This window comes from Passer montanus, unplaced genomic scaffold (genome assembly GCF_014805655.1).
Source record: "Passer montanus isolate IOZ18808 unplaced genomic scaffold, ASM1480565v1 scaffold19, whole genome shotgun sequence".
Classification (NCBI taxonomy): domain Eukaryota; kingdom Metazoa; phylum Chordata; class Aves; order Passeriformes; family Passeridae; genus Passer; species Passer montanus.
Window position 1 is genome coordinate 9,709,952 of NW_024366480.1, and position 19,433 is coordinate 9,729,384.

Below are 19,433 nucleotides of genomic sequence, written 5' to 3' on the forward strand. Positions count from 1 at the left end.
TACCTGTAGCATTCTCTAGCTTGAATGGCATTCACACCAGCACTTCTGCAGATGTCACACTCACTGGTTTGCTCCTTGCTTGCAGGAGGTGGCAATGATGCAGACTGTGAGGACAGCGAGGAGGAACCTGTCAAGAAGAAATCTGATGGACCAGGTATAAAGGCAAAACAAAAGTTTCTCTGCTGTCACAACGCAGTTGTGAGCAGTGGCCTGTCACAAGGACAGCATTGCAGTGATCCACTCTGACTGATGCCATACGAGCTTCCCAACTACTATCAGATTTTCTCCTGGAAGATTTACAAGCCTTGAGCATAGGAACTTCTCATTCTGGATTATTAGCTACTGCACTCACTCTCTGAAATATTTTGCAAATACACCACCAGCTCAGACTTGATCACTGCTGTGTGCTTACAGAACAACTTAAGCTAAGATTCTGGAGCTGACTGCACACAGCCCCGTGTTAAAATCTCCATTGATTTTGAGTGTGTTTTAGCAAGGCTAGTATAATGCTTTTCTTGGTACTTATCCATTCAACAAAGCACAGCAATCACCTCTAAAAACATTACCTGTTCCTGATCTTACACGTTCTCATTCAAAATCAGACTTAGGGCAGTTCTGTATAGCAGAAGAAATGCCAGCAGTTTTCAAGATCTTGTCCACATTCAATTTTTCCTACAAAGAAATTTAATAGATCATAAATCCAACCTTGGCTCCTTGCTCCTAACTGGAGTAAAAGAAGAAAACAGACTCTACTCTTAAGTAAATCTTCATCTTACCTTCAGTGAGTCATTATCATCAAAAGCTACTTTTCTTTTCTATATAAAATTGTTTCTCACAGTTCCGGTTCAAATTGTGTCCCTGAGTGACTAACAGAGGGTAGAGACTAAAAGGATGTGGGAGGTATAATTTCTATCTCACAAGAGCAGTGGTCTCAAATAAATGAGCTGCACTGCTATGAGAATGGGGGAGGAGAGGGAGATTTTTATTTGTTACTTACTGGCAATGCAGTTATCTGTCTTAAAACACTGAAGTAAATCACACAAATGCATCTCTAGGGATGTAGTGTTGGTGCTACACAGGACTTAGGAAAAAAGATGGAGGTTTATAATTAATTTATATTGGAAATAATAAATTTAAAGTGCTTTATATTTTTGTTGAAATACTTCAGCTGTTCCTAGGTAAAATTTGTTAAAGAAAATGACCAGAAAAATTAGCCAGTAATTGGTAATAAATCATTGGTATCATTAGTAACCTTAGATTGAATCCTATCTGACACTCTCAGGCAGAGAAGCTTTCTCTGCACAAAGTATGTATTTGTTTCTCTTTTTGAAGATGTTTAGATACAATTGATCCCCAAAATATTATTTTTTTAAATTTTTGAAGAACAGCAAAGGTGCTGAACAGCTACACTGTCATTAAAAATGTATGCTACAACACCTCCATCCCAGGGAGAAAATTACCTTTCAGATTAAACTGCAAGTGTTTGGCACCATGGTGAGATTATGCCAGGCCAGTGGTGGTCAATAAAAAAAATAAAATTAACCTGAAAGCAGTGGCTTCTCCTCAAGTCAATAGCCGAAGTTCCATATTGGAGAGGAAGAGAGTGGGTTAAAAAAAAATATGTGCTATATATTTTTGTGTATGTGTGCTGTTCTCTTTTCACCTACTCATAATATTGTCTGGAATTCAAAGGTGATGGATGGTCCTTGAAGTAGTAACAGCTTTACATTTAGTTTTTAATGGCAGGATTTCCTCTACTTCAAGACCTGCACATTGAATGAATAAAATTTAAGTGGATAGCTCATAAAAATATCTCCAATTCTAAATGATGTAGAAAAGGCCTGAAGAAAAAAGGGCATAATATTATTGAAATAATTATACGACCAGGTGGAGGGTGCTAAATGCTCTTTTCCTCAGCATTTTCCTCAGCTAGCATGCTAGCACACCAGCTCCATGGCATTGCTCAAGTAGATGGGACATAGTGCTACCTCAGCACCCACTTTACAGGAAAGTACCACTAATGAATTTTTCCCATAGTTTCTCTCTAGATAAATGTGCATGCAACAACTCTGCCTGTCCAGGCAAATCTTTTACTTTATTATAGCTTTCCTTTTGCAGTCTTTGTAAGGAGCTATGCACTCATTCTGCAGAGTTTTGCGTGCCATCTTGTGGTACAGCTAAGAAGTGATGTTGTTGAGAGCATCATGCATGGCAGATTATTGACAGTTTTCTACTATTTCTTAGGCTGCTTAATCAATAATTTGTCTTTACACCCAGTGCTCTGGGCTTTGGAACTTATCAGGGACAACTAGCTCTGGCAGTGGCTATTGAAAATAAATTTTTAGTATTTCATAGATTCATGGAATAATAGAATGGCTTGTGTTGGAAGGGATCTTAAAGATCATCTGGTTCCAACCCTCCTGCCATGGGCAGGGACACCTTCTGCTAGACCAGATTGTTCAGAGGCCCATCCAGCCTGGCCTTGAACACTTGCAATATTATATGAGAACTCCAGTGTGGAGTTTATGTTGTGAGTGGATAAAAAATAAGGTGAAAGTGCTGCTTTTTGGCTGAGAAATACCATTATTAATGCCAAATGATCTACTGAAATGAGAAATTAACTTGAGACAGATGTGTTGAGCAAAATAAAGCTACTATTGCTGGTATACACCCATAAGCCTTATTCATGGTAAAGTCTACTTTTTTGTAGACTGTTTTGCCAAAATGGTGCAAGAATAAAGCTTTATAAATTATTTTTTGTCCTATTTGTGCTTGTTGATCTGAGATCATTGATGGCACAGTGCAGCCTACTTAGATAAACAGAGGCTTTTAAAGCACTAAATACAGGCAAGTGTGATTTGTAGTAATGTAAGGTTAGATTCAAAGACTGCTTAGGCAGTTTAGACGTTAAAGTTCAGCTTAGCAAGGTTCAAGCACAAAAGGCAAAGTTTGTGCAGAGAGAAACACTCACAAGTAATTAGACACTGAAGAGGTTCAGCTCAACACACTGACTGAGGACTTGTTCAGATCACAGGGCCTGGGGATATTTAATACTCTCAGGAGATGCCCAAATCCTTGGGTTTAATTTCACAGACCTGTGCATACAGTGTCCCTCTAAAATCAGGAACTGTTTATTTAACTAACAGTTGCAGGACCAAGGATTTACAGGATGGAATAGGGATTCCAGATGATAAGCCTAGGCATACAGTCAGGAAAATGGTCCAGACAGCCAAAAGGCCTCCATCTTCAAAGATTCCTTGGTGTGACAGGGTTTCACAGCCTGGATTACCATTATTAGACAATAAAAGAGAAATTCATCTAGCTCCAGACAAAAGTACAATAAAAGATACTTGTGTTCATTAATTCCCTGTTGCTTTTGCTGTCCCTTAGATAACATCATCAAGAGGATATTTAATATCTTGAAGTTTACTTGGGTCCTTTTCCTGGCAACGCTGGACAGTTTCACAGCTTGGCTTAACTCCATCTCCAGAGAGCACATCGATATCTCCACCGTGCTCAGGATCGAGCGCTGTATGCTGACCAGGGAGATTAAGAAGGTAATGCCTTCAGTCTTTTTTGTCTGCTAATACCATTTCCAGCTTGGTGAAAAATGAAAGGCTGTCTTTTCAGATCACGGCAGTGAGGAGGAAAATTATGAAAATCTCAAATACACATGCATGTTTTTAAAAGTCTGGACTTTTTTTTGCTGCTTGGTGGTTTATAAATCCTTAAATAATAAATTATTTGATTTATTACCTGGACACAAAACAAATTAAGGGAAAAAAATTCTTTGAGAGGTTGATGGAAGGTTTTGCCTGAAACACTTCTGTAGTATAGTGTGGTTCTGAAGGGACAGAATAGATTCAAGAAGGTCAGAAATGACTGGCATTTTAAACAGCTCCAAAATTACCTCAGTCTGCATATTTCACTTTTCTTGTAGATCAACTTGCACTGGAAGTGACTGACAAAATACAGGCATACATTTCTTCAGTGAGAATGGAGCTGTGTGATCCTTCACCAGCTAGCTGTATATTAGCAAAACCCATTATTAGCAGAGATTATTGTTGTTAGTGTAACTAGAAATGTATTTAGATCTCCCAAATGCAATAGATTATACATCTCTCATCCTTTATACCAGGTCTTTGGTAGAGCTAGAATGTAACTTGTGCCATCATTTCAGACTCAGGATGTCATAATGGCACCAACATTTACAACACAGCTTGTACACAAACATACCAAATTGAATACCTGAGTGTCAGATATTGTTCTTAAGATTTATTTTTTTTTTCACAAAACATCAGATTTTCAGTATTTTGAGTCTTGTAGTTTTGGGACATTGTAGAGGATCAGAGTTGAAGTACTAGAAACTATTACAATTAGTAAAGGAAGTACAGACAATATTTTAGGCCACTTTTATTATGTTAGAAAAAGTCCTTGCATAAGGCTTCATTGTGAGTTAGAAAGATTACCGTGGAATCACTAGTGGAATGATTTGGATATGTTTCTGCCTAGGAACAGAGAATTCTCAGTTTTATTCTTATGATACACCTTTAAAGTTCTGATTACAATATCACAGCCAGAAGGACTTGATTGTGTGCCCAGATCTGGTCTGACAGTTAATAAAACTATCCTTTCATGAACTTGCTTCAGAGAAAGAGAAAAGGTCTTCAGTAGTTTTTTTCATGGATTACCATCTGTGTCCATAATTCATGAATAAATTTTGATTTTGGGACACTAATTAAAATCTAGATCAGTTTTTACATTAACTGTTCCTTGGTCTTTTTTCTATTTAAAAATTCTGCTACCGGCCACTAATAATTGTTCCTAGAGTCAGCAAAACTATCTGAAAGAGATCCATCAAAGGTTGCTGGAGTGCAGATTGAGTCATGGGTGCAGTCCACTCCTCATTCCCATGCTGAAGGATCTGCAGTCCATCCAGCAGAGTTTTGGTGGCTAAATATAGCCTAAAATCAAATGGGTTGTTCCAGTTTTGCTTGAAAACTAAACACTTTGGGCCATGGTAGGTTAAGTCAAAAACTCACTTGAACTCTGCAAAGGTGATTGCTATTTACTAGGAAAGTGTTTGCACGGTCCTTAATCTGTTACTTTCCAAATGACAGAAGAAACTGCTTCCTCAAAGAATACACCTCCCCCTGGCCATGTATGTCTACCTCTACTCTCTTCCACAGGGAAATGTTCCAACACGGGAGAGCATCCATTTGTATTACCAGAACCATATGATGAAACTTTCTGAGGAGTCAGGACTAGACTCAATTGATAAAAATCCCAGTCAAGCTTCTGGTTTGCAAGCATCTGAAAGAATGGATAGTTTAGATTCAGCAGCATCTCATGACAGCATCTCCAGGTATTGGTCTAATTTTATTCTGTGAAAGTCAGAGGTATGCAGTGGGTGTAATATTAGATATTGTCTAAGTACTGATGAACTTTCTAATCAATGTTGAATTCTTTTTGATTTGTCTATGTCATCTTAATAGTGTTACTTTTCCTTTATAGTGATGGATTCACTTGTTGGCTTAACTTCTTTTCCATTGCAAGACTACCCCACTGCTTTTAGTTTTGCCTAGAGTTAGGAGTCAATGGCATTGACATTCTGTTCCTTGTGAAAAGAAATGGAATTTAAGAGGTGCTGAGGATGCTTCTGTGATAATGGATTAGGATTTTAGGCATATAATTTGGGGAGGGATCATTCATGGTGAACATTTTGTCCTTGTAGATAGAATAAATTGTTGTCTGTTTTCCACAAATCAGAAAATGCTTTGCGTTGAAAGAGATTCTGCATTTGAAAGAACAAAATCCCCTCTCATACCCACAGGGAAAAAACCATCTGAAGAGCCTGGTTTCCCAACTGCCATAATTACAGTCCAGCAGAGCTACATGTTTGTTAATCAAATACCCAAACTAGTTCAGGAAAACCACCTTCCTCATTCTTTTCTGAAAACGGATGCCGCCAAGTCCCTCACCAAAATTACTGCCTGCTCCTGCTGCTCCATACACACAGAGGCACACACATTCACTTCCCTCTCTTACAGAGGCTGTCTGTTCCCACCACGTCCCTGGAGTTCTTGCCTTCTGAAATACTGCAGAGTTTGTATAATGTGAGGGGGAGAAGGGAGGGCTTTGGAAATCCAGCTGTTTCATACTCCCTGGCCTTCTGTGAGCTGTGGCAGTATCATATTGTGTTTGATACTCCCAGCAAACTCAGAAACTTCTGTATACATTAAATTATGCATAGCTTTCACTAATGACATGTGGGTAGATGTCAGCAGACTGAAAATAATGAGGGGTTGTCTTCCTTTCTGATAGTATGGGAAGCAAAGGTAAAAGAGTGCCTGTATTATGCTTCAACAAAATATCCACAAATTGCTCTTCAGTGAGCACTGGCCTTTGAGAGGTTCACTCCAGTAAAAACAACAAATCTGAGCAAATCTTTCTCAGTGGCTTGTTGCCCAACTGAGCAACACCTTTGTGTTTTGTCTCAATTTTACAGGAGTCAGATGATGTGAGAAAAATGTAATGTCAAAATCTGTTGCCAGCTGTCTTGGATCCAATTGGATATCTGCTGGGCAAATTTCAACTCCACAAAGTTCAGTCTCACCTAAAGAATGAATTAAGTCCTGCTTTCCTTTAATAGTTTTTGGTCACCCTGTCTCTCTGTCTTCTACAGATAGAAGTTATAATTACTGTGCAGTCATTAGCAGGAACTTTAACCATAAACAAAAGGAAACCAATTCCAAAATTAACCATAAAAAAGAAGAACAAATCTTCAGTGAGATGGTATCCAATGTTGAGCTCAACTTGTGGGGTTTTTTTTGGTTTTTTGTTTGTTTTTTTTTAGAATCAGCATCCATTTTTCACCCTGCTTTAAGCACATTTGCACATTTAAAATCTCTTTTCAAACTCAGAGAATTCAGTGATTCTATGGTGATGCTTTGCAACAGAAAATGTTAAATCTTTCTCATGGATTTCTGTCATCTCCATTTCCTTTGAGGATGTCACAGGGTTTATAAACAAAGGAATAGCAAAAGGCAGAGTTTTGACTGATTTCTCTAATCTCAAATTCTCTTTCTGGTAATGAACAATCAAATATTCTTGCACTGAGTATTATGAATTGTGGACATCTGCTATAATAATAGAGGAAGTAATAATCAGTCTGCTGATTGAATGATAATGCCATCTGTCTGTTGGGGCACTCTTGCATATCTCTTCAAGCGATTACAGAAGCGCCTATGTTGTTTTTCAGAAAGGTGAAATGTTTTAAACTTCTTATGAGTTTATTGACTGATTTTTTAATTGCCCAAACAAGAGCATGTAGCAGTTTGTATATTAAAGTAATGATTGCCAGTAAACATAGAAGTGACTAATTAAATCTGAAGCATCCCTGTGATTGTGGATCTCGGGTTGCAATGGAAAATTCTGGGAAGGGGCAGAGGGCTTCTGTTCTGTTTATCCTTTGGTTGAACTACTAAAAATTCTGTAGTGACAAAATTCTGTAGCAGACATTAGGTCCCTGAGTAAGGTGAACAAGTCTGTGAGCACACAGGAATGCTGAAGCACAGAAGCTATTCCATTATAATAAGACATAATCCTCAGTGCTCAGGTAAACACTGGATAGCCAAAGAGAAAAACCCTCCTGATCAGCTGCAGGAACTGTAAATTTTTTGTAAAGTTCAGGGCTGACCCTCGTAAGTCTAATTGAGGGGTGTTGTTAGCCTGGATAAAGCTCTGAAAGGACTTATGTAGAGTGTCCTTTGTGGTTTTTTTTTCTTTTAGTAGGGCTGTCATTTATTCTCAGTCATTTCTCTACTCGTAGGAACTATGAGGTATTGATAGGGTATTTGTTTGGTTTCTCTTTATGTATAAATACTCTCAGGTATCCTACAGGCAAAGCACAAAGTTCATGTGGGCCAGGAGAAGAGACTGACACTGTTCCTTTACCAAGCTCTTTGAGGAACACCACCAGAAGCAATTGGGATCTAGCATGGCAGAGCATGTACTGCAGTTTGTTTCCACTTGACTGATGACCTGTTTATTAGGTTAAAACAACTGTGAATTTCAGTAAGATGATAGGGAACTTACTAAAGCTAGTTAGCTGCCTTTCTGGGGCTTTGCCTACAATTATGTAACAGCAGCTACACACAGGTCCTAAGTCAGATTTCAGGTTATCTAAGGTTTTGTATCCAGTTCAGTTTGTATTCATTTTTGCCAATCACGAATAATATTTTCAGCTCCTCACTCTACCTTTGTGTAGACTTTTATAGGAGCTGAAGGAGGCAATGCCTGTCAGGGTGTTTAAGAGCACCACCTTTTCTCTCTGCTTCCCTCACTAGAAGGGAGAACAGGGCTTGAGGCAGGGGGTACTGGAGAAGTAATTTTGCCTAGGGAGGCAGAAGGAGCAGAAGGAGAACCCCTGTTTGGGCTGGATCAAAGTCCAGCTTAGGCCTGTGATTGTTAGGGATCGATTGGTATTTTTTCTTGGAGACATGGAGAATGTAGTAATACAGATAACAAACAGATAATGCCAGTCAGTAATTAGCCCATGAACAGAGAAAATACAGAAAAATATGTAATTTGCCCACTCACTAAGCTGAAATACTCTTTGTGAGGGAAAATTTGTTTAGCAAAAAAAGCAGTTATAAGCTTAAAAATTTCCTACTCACTGAGAATAAAAACATCTCTGCTATATATTTATCCCTACTTAAAATGGATATCTGATCAACTTCATATAAAACGTTTGAACTTGGGACTTTTAATGAGCATTCAATTTAAAATATGCAGTCATTGAATGATTTTAAGAAGCTAATGCTTTCAAGGTCTCCAACACAAATTTGAAAAATCACTTAGGAAGATATGCTTGGATCAAATTTATGTGATAAGCAATGACTTGTATCAACATCAGCTTTGCTCAGTGTGAATCTCTCCACTTTGTGAGTGTTCTCATTTCCTCCACGTTTGGAATAATGCTCCTAAAGCACAGAATGAATACACAGGCTGTGCTACAGGTGACAAGTCACAAACATCTCCTGATATTCGAGGATACAGTGCAGCTGCTCAGTCAGTAATTACTCTGATGATTCATTCTTCTTTTAAAACAGCTTTAAACTAAATGTTGCAGGCCCTTGTCTGGACAAATGTTTTTATCTATTGGGATTAATAGATGCTTTTCCTTTGCTTTTTCTGGGAGCAAGGTCAGAGCTGGCATGTTTGGCAGGGCAGCTGGCATATCTTTCTTCCATTGAAAATATATGAGTGGGCATGTGAACATAAAGGGCTGCTCTCCTTAAGTCCCTTGGACAGTTCCCCTTGAACTATGTCTGCATTTAAAATCCTTCAACACCTTATCATTAGGTGTTGCCCTTCAAAAGAATAAACTCAGCCCTTGAGATCTAAAATGACACGTGCATAAAACATCGTAGCACACAGACAGAAAGGTCACCTGCAAAACTCTATTGTCTGCTTTCTGCCATCTTCCCATATTTTAGCACCAAAGCCTCACAGATAGAACAACAGCCTGGCTGTATCCTGTGTTTGTATGTGCAGAGGGAAACCTCCTCCCTCCAGAGCCCCTCAGGTTAGTAACACCAAGCTTCAGCTGAACTCCTAAGGTGCTGAATCACACCTCCAGGGCAAACCTCCTGGTCCTCTGTCATAAACCATGCACCATGCAGACAGCCCTCCAGGTTTTGTCTGGAGGGCCTTGCGTGCCTTTGTGCACACACAGAAATAATGAAGTGACTTGTAAGGGGTTTTGGCCAAGTGAACTGGCGGGACAGAGGTGCCCCTGCCATTGAGGTAGTTCTTAAGGAAAATATTTCACAATACCTTTGGTATCTTGGTGATTCTTTTCTTCTGTTCACAGGCCAAGGTATGCTTTTAGCCTCAGTCAAAAAAGCCATTCTGTCAAAAAAGATCATCAGTGAGGGTAGGCCTAAGAATAACTGCTTCTTCTCTCCACATATTTTTGCTTTTTCCTTCCCATTTTTTTAAAGTTAGTAGTTGCAGACTGTAACTTCATGCCAGCAGATTTTTTTCCTCACTTCAAGCTAGCAAGACCAAGGGAACTGGAAAACACTGTTGCCCTTCCTTTCTGACCTCTTTCCCAATTCTCTGTGCCCCTGGACAAACATCATGCTGCCAAGGAAGCAAATCCCCTGCTGCCACAGCTCGGGTGTAATACAAATGGAGTCAAAAGAAGAAAAGTAGAGTGTAAATCCTGAATTTTGGGGTCTTTTCTTCTTTCATTCTATCTGAGAGACTCAGGCAGCTCACTGCATGTGTTAAAACATGAGACCACTCAACTCTTTTCATCAACATCCATGTTTGTCAACCATTTTTACAGGAGAAATAATGTTTTTACCTACCATATGTCATTAATGTATTTGCTTCTTTCCTGTTGCTCTGTTAAATGCTTGTATTTAATTATATACTTTCTTTCTCATAACTCATCCAGTTCTTCTTTTCTCCAGTTTCACATGAATGCTCAATGTATTGTGTATGTCTCTGGTGTCCTGTTGTATTTGATAAGTGAAAGGAGATAAGGGTTTATTATATCTGTTCTTTATTTCAAGATGCACATGTTACCAATTTTGAAATACTTTTAAGCTGTGATTGAAACAAATGAAATCTCCTGGAAAGAATCATCAGGGCTTCCTAGTAAATATCAAAATAAAAGCCATCCCAGGCAGAGCAGGGATGCATTTACTGGCTAAGTAGCATATCCGATTTGGCTCTTTGGTTTGGAAAGAGGATTAGCCAATGTCTGACAGCTATTTTTCTATTTGTGGAGTATGAGCTTACTCAGTTTTAAGGGCTCTTTTAGGAAACTGGCTGGTACCTGTGTAAAAAGGTTCAGCACAGGATATCAATAATAAAACAGAATTTGTACAGAGGAGGTCCCTTCCCAAAAGATCCTTGTTGAATCTGGAAATTTCAGGGGTAAACAAACAAAATAAAGCCTGTTTGCATATGTAAGTCTGTTCCCCTGGAAAGTATGTGGAGCACTGTGTTGGTTCCATATCTGCTTGAATAGTGAATAGATGGCCTTCTACAGCCCCTATATGAAATTGACTGTGACTAACCTGTGCATAGAAATGTGTTTCCGTGGTGACTCTAAACAAATCCTTATCTTCTCTCTGAACCTTTTTTTCTCTGTGTCAGTGTTTAGCTGCATGGCGAGCATATTTGTTTACTGAACCATGTGTACCGTGATACCATTTGTATTTAACACTGTCTCTGTAACTGTTTGCGCTGCTGTAGCTGCTACACTGAAGCAACCATGCTGTTCTCAAGGCAGTCAACCCTTGATGATTTAGATGGACCAGACTCTGTTCCTAAAACAAGTGAGCGCGCTCGACCTAGGCTTCGTAAAATGCAGAGCATGGATATGTCCTCCTCATCAGCTGACAGTGGCAGTATAGTGTCAAGGTGCTCAACTCATGCATGCTTTGTTCACTCCTTTACCCATACCATTATTCTGACTGCAGTGTACACGGGTCTGTGTTTGCAGACATGTGGTGTGCATGGTTACAGGAAGCTTTGCTCCCTCCTCTGTCGTGGCACAGTTCTGAGGTTCAAAGTCAGGGTCATGATCTAGGATTCATTTGCTGCTTCACTTCTTGTTCTGTTTTTTGGGGGATTTTTCCATCCTCAGTTCATGTATTTTTTTAACGTTGTTCCACATCATGCTGGGTGTATAAAAACAGGCTAAGGTCTGTATTTATTCAGCTAAAAAAGTGTCTTATTTTCAGAGTTACTGAGTCAGTGCTTGTTGTTAAATTGGAAGCTGGAAGTTTCTCAGCTAATCAGCTGTCCTAAATATGGACTGAGATGTGTAATTTTAGAAACTAAGGCACCATTGTGCCAATTTTTCAATTTTTATTTTTCTACATACAGAAAAGATTTTGAAATATGTTTTGATTACTTTACCATTGATTTAAAGTAAGGTATTGGAATAAAGAAAGGGAAAATAGCTATGACAAAAAAGCAAATAACATTAATATCCAGTGCAAGAGAATGAACTTTTCAGAACTGTTTGTTCATTTTTAAGCAGATAAAATCCAGGGATTTACATGACACTGTGAAGCAGTGTTTCAATAATTTAATAAATATTATTAATCTGAAAATTTATGTAATTTTGCATCATTGTTTTTCAGTTTTGAAAGTGTTTGACAAATTTTTTGAGTCAATCAGTTTTGAAATTGTGGGATTCTCTGAATTTGTACATTTTAACCAGTATGAGTGCTACTGTGAATCATCCAAACACACATCATCATAAGTGTTACATGGTCTAATGAAAACTTTGCTATAAATAACATGACCTAACATAGCCACAATAAGTTGGAAGCAGTGTAAAAGAAAAAAAAATAAAGGAAACTTAATTTTTAATTTTGGCAGAAGATGGTAGTGCCAGATGGCTTTGCTAAGGTCATTTTAGATTATAGTTTATGTGAAGATATGACCCCTTTAATTTCATAGGAGCTATGTGAAGGCTTGTTTTGTCTCTGTTGAGATACAGGAGTATGCAGCCAGCAAAGACACTGAATTGGTGCCTGTTGTCTACCTGTGGAGAAAGAGTGGAATGAGGCTAAAAAGAGAGAGAAGGGAGAGGGGAGAAGTAGAAAAATACTTGAGAGGAAGGGCCACAAATGTAATCAGAGGGATGGAGTACCCCTCCCTCCCATGGAGACAGGCTGAGAGAGTTGTTCATGCTGGAGAAGAAAAGGTTCCAGGGAAACCACAGAGTGAACTTCCAGTATTTAAAGGATGGCTGCAAGAGAGCGGGAGAGGGACTTTTTACAGGATATGGAGTGATAGGGCAAGGGGAAATGGCTTTACATTAAAAGAGGGCAAGTTTAGATTAGATATGAGGAAGATAGTAGGAAGGAATTATGAGATGGATTTTAGGAAGAAATAGATAGGTAGATAGATATTAGGTAGAAATTATTTATTCAGAGGGTGGTGAGACACTAGAACAGGTTGCTCAGATAAATTATGGATGTTCCATCCCTGTTCAAGTTCAGGTTGGATGGGGTTCTGAGCAACCTGGTCTAGTGGGATGTGTCCCTGCCCATGACAGGGGAGCTGGAGCTGGATGTTCTCTAAGGTACTTTCATACCCAAACCATTCTATGAGTCTATGCCAAGCCAAGAGTAAGGAAGGTGAATCAAGCAAAGAACTGATCAGAGTGCATCAGAGAGTTGAATCCAGAACTGGTACATACAGAAGTAAAGCAGGCAGGTAAAGTAAAAGGGAAGACTGTATTGAAGAACATAGGGCAATCTAAAGGTAAGCAAGATATCCTGGAACAGTTTTGTAATTTGGTTTGTGTTTCTTCATGCTAGCAAATTACATCTTCTTTTCTTTGAATCAGAGTTGATATGTGTGTGTTCAGTTCATGTTCCAGTTGTGTACAACACTCATACAGGGGTTGTTAAAAGCACTGTGTTTAGAAGGAATCCCATGGCTGCCTATCCTTCACCATGGAGCATATCTTAAATAGATGTAATAGCAAGTGTCTGAACTACTTTCAGAAAAGTAGTGTCGTTTCTCTTGTTGATAGTATTAATTTGCCCCTTAGTGGTGCTAAAGGATGGTGAATCACTGTCAGTCCAGTGGGATGTCATTTAGGGAACAGATGGACCCAGATGTTCCATCTGTGTAAGAGGAGATCAGGATATTGTCTTTTCTACCAGATCATACAAACTTTGAAGGCCTGGGAATGCAATGAGTTTGGTCAACTCTCTGCATAAAGGTACAATTAACAAACTTTTCTTGATCATGAATCTTGAAAAGCTCGGCTGACTCTCTTCATCCATCTCCAACAGTGAACCCACACAGGTCACCATGCTCTATTCCCGTCAAGGGACCACAGAAACCATTGAAGAGGTAGAAGGGGAGCATGAGGAAGAAGGAGCTCATTCTGCATCAAGGTTGGAGGAAGAGGAGGTGGAAGATTATAGCCTGGATTCCGAAGGAGCTGCATATACTCCTGACACCGACGTGCCGTTGTACTCCACAGTGGACAGCAATGCAGAAGCTCCACCTTCCTATAGCAAAGCTGTCAGCTTTGAACACCTTCCCTTTGGCTCCCCAGATGACTCAGCTGGGAAGAGCCTCATGATGGTGAGCCCGGACGACAGTCGGACAGACAAACTGGACAGGATTCTGCCCCCACTGACACACGAGCTAACAGCTAGTGAGCTGCTCCTGAACAAGTAAGAATCCTCAACCAGGAAAAATTGTTGATCACAGTGTGTAAAATTTTGTTATTACTTTGGGGTTTTGTTTTAGAACTAGCCTACAGATTCTGATACAGACCTTGTGCTAAGTTTGGTTTAAGGGAAGAAGCTCATTTCCTGTGCAGTTGTTCTAATTAGAGATTTCTAAAGTGACTCAAATTCATCTTGGAAGGAATCTCTGCTTTTTTTCTAGATGCCATATTTAATCATTCTGATTAGCATTGAATTTCTGTGCTGTAATTGTCTTGGGGTCAAGGGCTTTTCTAAATATTCTTTGTGAAGAGGGCCTCTCTTCTCCAGGCAGCTGTGATTTCAAATGAGTTTCCTCCAGGGTTATCTGGAAAAATGTTTCTCCTTAAATTATTTTGGATTACTGAAAGGGAAACTCTGACCTTTGGCAGTTTTTGTTTAAGCCAGTGGGAGCTGAAGGTTATGAAGGGACTCCACCTCGCAAGGTGTTTTCATAAGGGAGAGGATGTTCCCTCCTTTACCCCTTAGACACTGTGCTCATTAGTGAGCACAGCCAGCATGGAGGTGGGGATGGTGCCACTGCACATCTTCAGCTGCTCTCTGGCCTGACTGAGTTGGAGAGGGCTTCCCCAAAAGCAGGGGCAAAATCTTAAACCACAGAACTGCCTTTCAGCCTGCCTGCACCTGGAGAGAGAGGGTGTATAGATCTGACTTTGTCAGATGCATTGTCTTGTCTTCTGGTTTTCCATAGGAATTTCTGCTTTTCAGTAAGATTCCTTCTCAGGCCAGGAAACTTTATGAAAAGCAGAGAGGATTATGAATGTATATGAAAATAGTTGCCATTTATATTTATTTGAGTCATATAAATAGAAGATTGGACACATCTAATGCTCATGTTCTAATCTAGTGCCCCTGGTCTGGTGATGTGCCTCTGTTTTTTCTCTAATTCCTATCTGTGCTGATAAATCGGATGTGAATCCACACCAGTATTGGCTGATTTGCATGAGATATGTTGGTTGGACAGCTGCAGGAAAGCTGTATTTGTAGAAGTGCTTAGGCCAGGCCGATTCTCTTTCTAAGTAAATTAAAAAACAGCAGAACAATGCTTCTAGTTATTTTTTCTGAAATTTTTGTTTTCTGAGCTTAGAATCAGGCTATTTGATTATAATATCAAATTCCCCCCCCCTTTTTTTTTTCTTCCATTGGACTGAGCAGCAGATTTTAATACTTTTTAAAGGGAAAAATAGTAGCAATTTGAAAAGCAGCTCATGTGAAGTTCATGTTCAGTTCATTTGTGGTACTCTTCTCCCCACAGGATGTTTCATGATGACGAGTTGGAGGAGTCAGAGAAGTTCTATGTTGGTCAGCCTCGAGTCTTGCTCCTTATTTATGCCCTGTACAATACGCTGGTGGCCCGGTCAGAAATGGTGTGCTATTTTGTGATCATCCTTAACCACATGATCTCTGCCTCCATGATAACCCTGGTGCTTCCCATCCTTATATTCCTGTGGGCCATGCTGTCTGTTCCTCGGCCAAGCAAACGCTTCTGGATGACAGCCATTGTCTACACTGAGGTATGCTGCTGGTTTTGCAAGCCCACGTTGAGCACAGAAAACTGAAGTTGTAATGTTTGCCTGGCCCCCTTGCTGGTTTTGATCTCTGGGATCTGGCCTGGGCCTTTGGCCCTTCGTAGTAATACAAGTATTTGCTAAAGTCCTCAGCAATTTTTGTGGTATGGAAAGATCTTGTTGGTTATTTCCTTCATTGCAATGAGCAATATCATTCCTGGCATGTAAAGCAGTTCTCACAAGAACAGATCATTTGCAAACTGTTGCTTTGTAATGGTTAATCAAGAAACAGAGTTCACTGCCTGTGGTATCTCAGTACCACTGAGTATCATCTGCTGGTGAATTTTGATTGACTTTATTACTGGAGAAATGTGAATTGTTATGCCTCTGTAGTAATGAGTATGCTTGTTTATGTTCTCATAAAACTGACAAAGTACATATATTTTATCCCTCTTACTGTCATGAGGCTATTATATCTGACATGCTTATAAAACATCCCAAGTGTGTTGTGTTTCCAAACAGGTGGCCATTGTCATCAAATACTTCTTCCAGTTTGGCTTCTTTCCTTGGAATAAACATGTGGATTACACAAAGGATAAACCTTACCATCCACCCAATATTATTGGCATTGAGAAGAAAGAGGGTTATGTGCACTACGATCTTGTTCAGCTTCTTGCTCTATTCTTCCATAGATCCATTTTAAAGGTAATCTGGGTTCAGGTAGTTTCTTATTTTCTATTTAATTTTTAATTTTAATTTTTAAATCACTCTTGTGATATAAAGAAGTCATTCATTTAGTTATCAAGAAAATTTTTTTCTACAAAAGGTTTACTGAGCACTGGAAGTGGCTGCCCAGGGAAGTGGTTGAGTCAGCATCCCTGGAAGTGTTTAAAAGGCGTTTAGAGGTGGCACTGAGGAATGTGGTTTAGTGGTGGATTTGGCAGTGCTGGGTTAACAGCTGAATTGGTGATCTCAAAGAAATTCTGCAACCTAAATGTTTCTGTGATATCCCAACACATTGAATTTGTCTTTTCCCTTGTGAACACATAACTGAGCTGAGCAATGCCTGTGATAAATGCTGTGACAGAAATACAGCCTTGATACATTCTCTTTGTGTTTTTCGACTAGTGCCATGGATTATGGGATGAAGATGAGAAAGGAGACAGCTCCAGTAATAAAGAGGATACTGATGATGAGCTCTCTCTGACAGGAGGCAGGAGAGACTCTTCTGCCTCTTTGAAATCTGTCAATCTTGCTGCATCTGTGGAGTCCATCCATGTCCACTTCCCTGAGCAGCAGACTGCCATCAGAAGGAAGAGTTCTAGCAGCATATCCCAGCTTTCTCACAGGTCCAGCTTCTCCTCACACAGATCTAAGAGAGGTAAGTGTCATGGCATTTCTGGAATTTAAAGGACAAATGTCCATTTCCCATAGGATCATTCCACCGAAACCTTGGGCCGGTTGCTGAGGAACTCCCATGGGCTGCTGAATGCTGCTGCTTCTCAGTGATGAAATAGGATATGAACCAATGTATCTTCATGTTTGAACACACTCCAAGCCCTCCTAAAGTTCAAATGGAGAGCCATACTTTGTGATTCATTATGTTTTTTAAATTACATTATCCAAAAGCTGGAAAAAGAATGCTCAGTGTGGCCCGGATCCAGAAATTCTGGTTCAGCATAATCTCCAGCTAGAGGGAATGCAAAGCACATGTATTTTTCATATCTACATTTGTAGACACTTGAATTAAGAAAATGTTTTTATTAGTTTTATTGAAACAGATTACATGTCCCATCTTGTGAAAAGGGCAGGAGTACCCTAGCCTAAATATCTATCATGCCAATTGAGGTGACTGAGTCAGATTAATCAAATACTTGCTGTTATCACTAGTCTGCTTGCTCTTTTTATAGCTATTAATCAAGTTTTGATCTGCCAGTGATTAAACCTTTACTGGATGCTCTCAAGATTTTATCATACAGGGGGAAAAAGGAAGAATTCATTTCAAAGCTTCTTTCAGACGTGGGAGTCATATGAAATGGAAGTCTCCAGATTTATTACTTTCTAACTTTAGTATTTAAACTTTTCTTTCTAATTGACTTCTCTTTCCCTCCCCTTTTTTCCAGGAAGTACCAGTACACGGAACAGCAGTCAGAAGGGAAGCAGTGTGTTAAGCATCAAGCAAAAATCTAGAAAAGAGCTTCTCATGGAAAAGTTTCGAGAACAAATGATCAAAGCCAAGGCTTTTACAATTAAAAAGTGAGCACTATGAGGAGTTGTGTGGGTATGGGGGGAGGTTCCTAACAGTAAAGCAGTAAGCCAGCTTTTTAGAGGGAGCAGGCTACTACTGATGTTAATTCAAGTGTTTGTTTTACGCAGATGTCCCACCAGTTGAACATCTGACAAATCAGCAGTTGTTAAAATAGCATCTGCCTGATAAAAAAGTTAAATATCCCATGTGACCTTGCTTGGCTATGTATATTTCTACCGAACAAATACTAATACAGTTGTTTAGAAACAATCAGAAACAAGGACTGGTGTCTCTGCATTCCTGTGAAGGCTATCAGAGTAGATCTTGGATATCTTTAAAACTATTAATCGTACCACTCTCAGCCTTTACTTTCTTCAGTGCAAGTTATGTGCTATTAAATCACGTTGTGGTCTATGTTGTTTTAGGACTCTCCAGGTGTACATGCCCATCAGACAGTTTTTCTACAATCTTATTCATCCAGACTACAGCGCAGTGACTGATGTGTACGTGCTGATGTTCCTCGCAGATACAGTGGACTTCATCATCATTGTGTTTGGATTTTGGGCTTTTGGGGTATGTCACAGAGGCACCTATCTGTAAATCCTCCGCAGGATTTACATCTTGTAGATGCTAAATATCATGCAAGTGTCCTTTTTCCTTGACCACACTTATATTTTGCTTTTCAGAAACATTCTGCTGCAGCAGATATCACTTCTTCATTATCAGAAGACCAGGTCCCAGAGGCATTTTTGGTGATGGTGCTCATTCAGTTTGGTACCATGGTGGTAGATCGAGCACTGTACCTCAAAAAGACTGTCATGGGAAAAGTCATCTTCCAGGTCATCCTTGTTTTCGGAATACATTTCTGGATGTTCTTTATCTTGCCTGGAGTGACAGAAAGGTATAAGCCTTATAAAGAAACAATGTGGGTGGAATACTGATGCTCTAGTTCTTAGTATTTAAATTGGAGATGTTTATAGCTAGGCTTTGGAATCATGATCAAGTTTCTTCTTTCCCTCACTTCTAAGCAGAGAGTTGGAATGCATTTCCACAGCAGTAACTGTGGCCAATATAAGTTTGAGGAAGAATTAGTTATATAGGTACAGAAATATTCTCAGTTTAGGCCAAAATGCAAGCAGGTGAAAGAGAAATTGCCTGTAATTGAGTGATTAGAGCCTTCAGCTGAGACAATGTTGGCCTCTGATCCAATTCCCTGCTCCCAAGACTGCTGCATGCTGCTTTAGAAGAGCGAGTAGAAAATGTCTCCCTTAGAGTAACTTATAAGTTAGCACTTTCCTGAAATGTGTGAACTGTGGATTTAAATCTCCTTAAACTGAGGAATGTCTAAAATATGTGTCTGTTCTGAAGAGCAAAGCTCTCCTCCTGTGATCC

General features: G+C 39.5%; 1 protein-coding gene across 1 annotated transcript in view; it reads left to right on the forward strand.

The window, feature by feature from the left end:
- Nucleotides 1-19,433, forward strand: part of PIEZO2 (piezo type mechanosensitive ion channel component 2) — a 287,457-nt gene that overhangs the window by 252,544 nt on the left and 15,480 nt on the right. Inside the window, exons 37-46 of the mRNA XM_039706337.1 lie at nucleotides 86-154; nucleotides 3,391-3,557; nucleotides 5,190-5,365; nucleotides 13,842-14,231; nucleotides 15,541-15,799; nucleotides 16,316-16,498; nucleotides 16,922-17,174; nucleotides 17,917-18,049; nucleotides 18,467-18,614; nucleotides 18,728-18,942. Coding sequence (XP_039562271.1) covers nucleotides 86-154; nucleotides 3,391-3,557; nucleotides 5,190-5,365; nucleotides 13,842-14,231; nucleotides 15,541-15,799; nucleotides 16,316-16,498; nucleotides 16,922-17,174; nucleotides 17,917-18,049; nucleotides 18,467-18,614; nucleotides 18,728-18,942 — 1,993 coding nt within the window. The remainder of the gene's footprint in view (nucleotides 1-85; nucleotides 155-3,390; nucleotides 3,558-5,189; nucleotides 5,366-13,841; nucleotides 14,232-15,540; nucleotides 15,800-16,315; nucleotides 16,499-16,921; nucleotides 17,175-17,916; nucleotides 18,050-18,466; nucleotides 18,615-18,727; nucleotides 18,943-19,433) is intronic.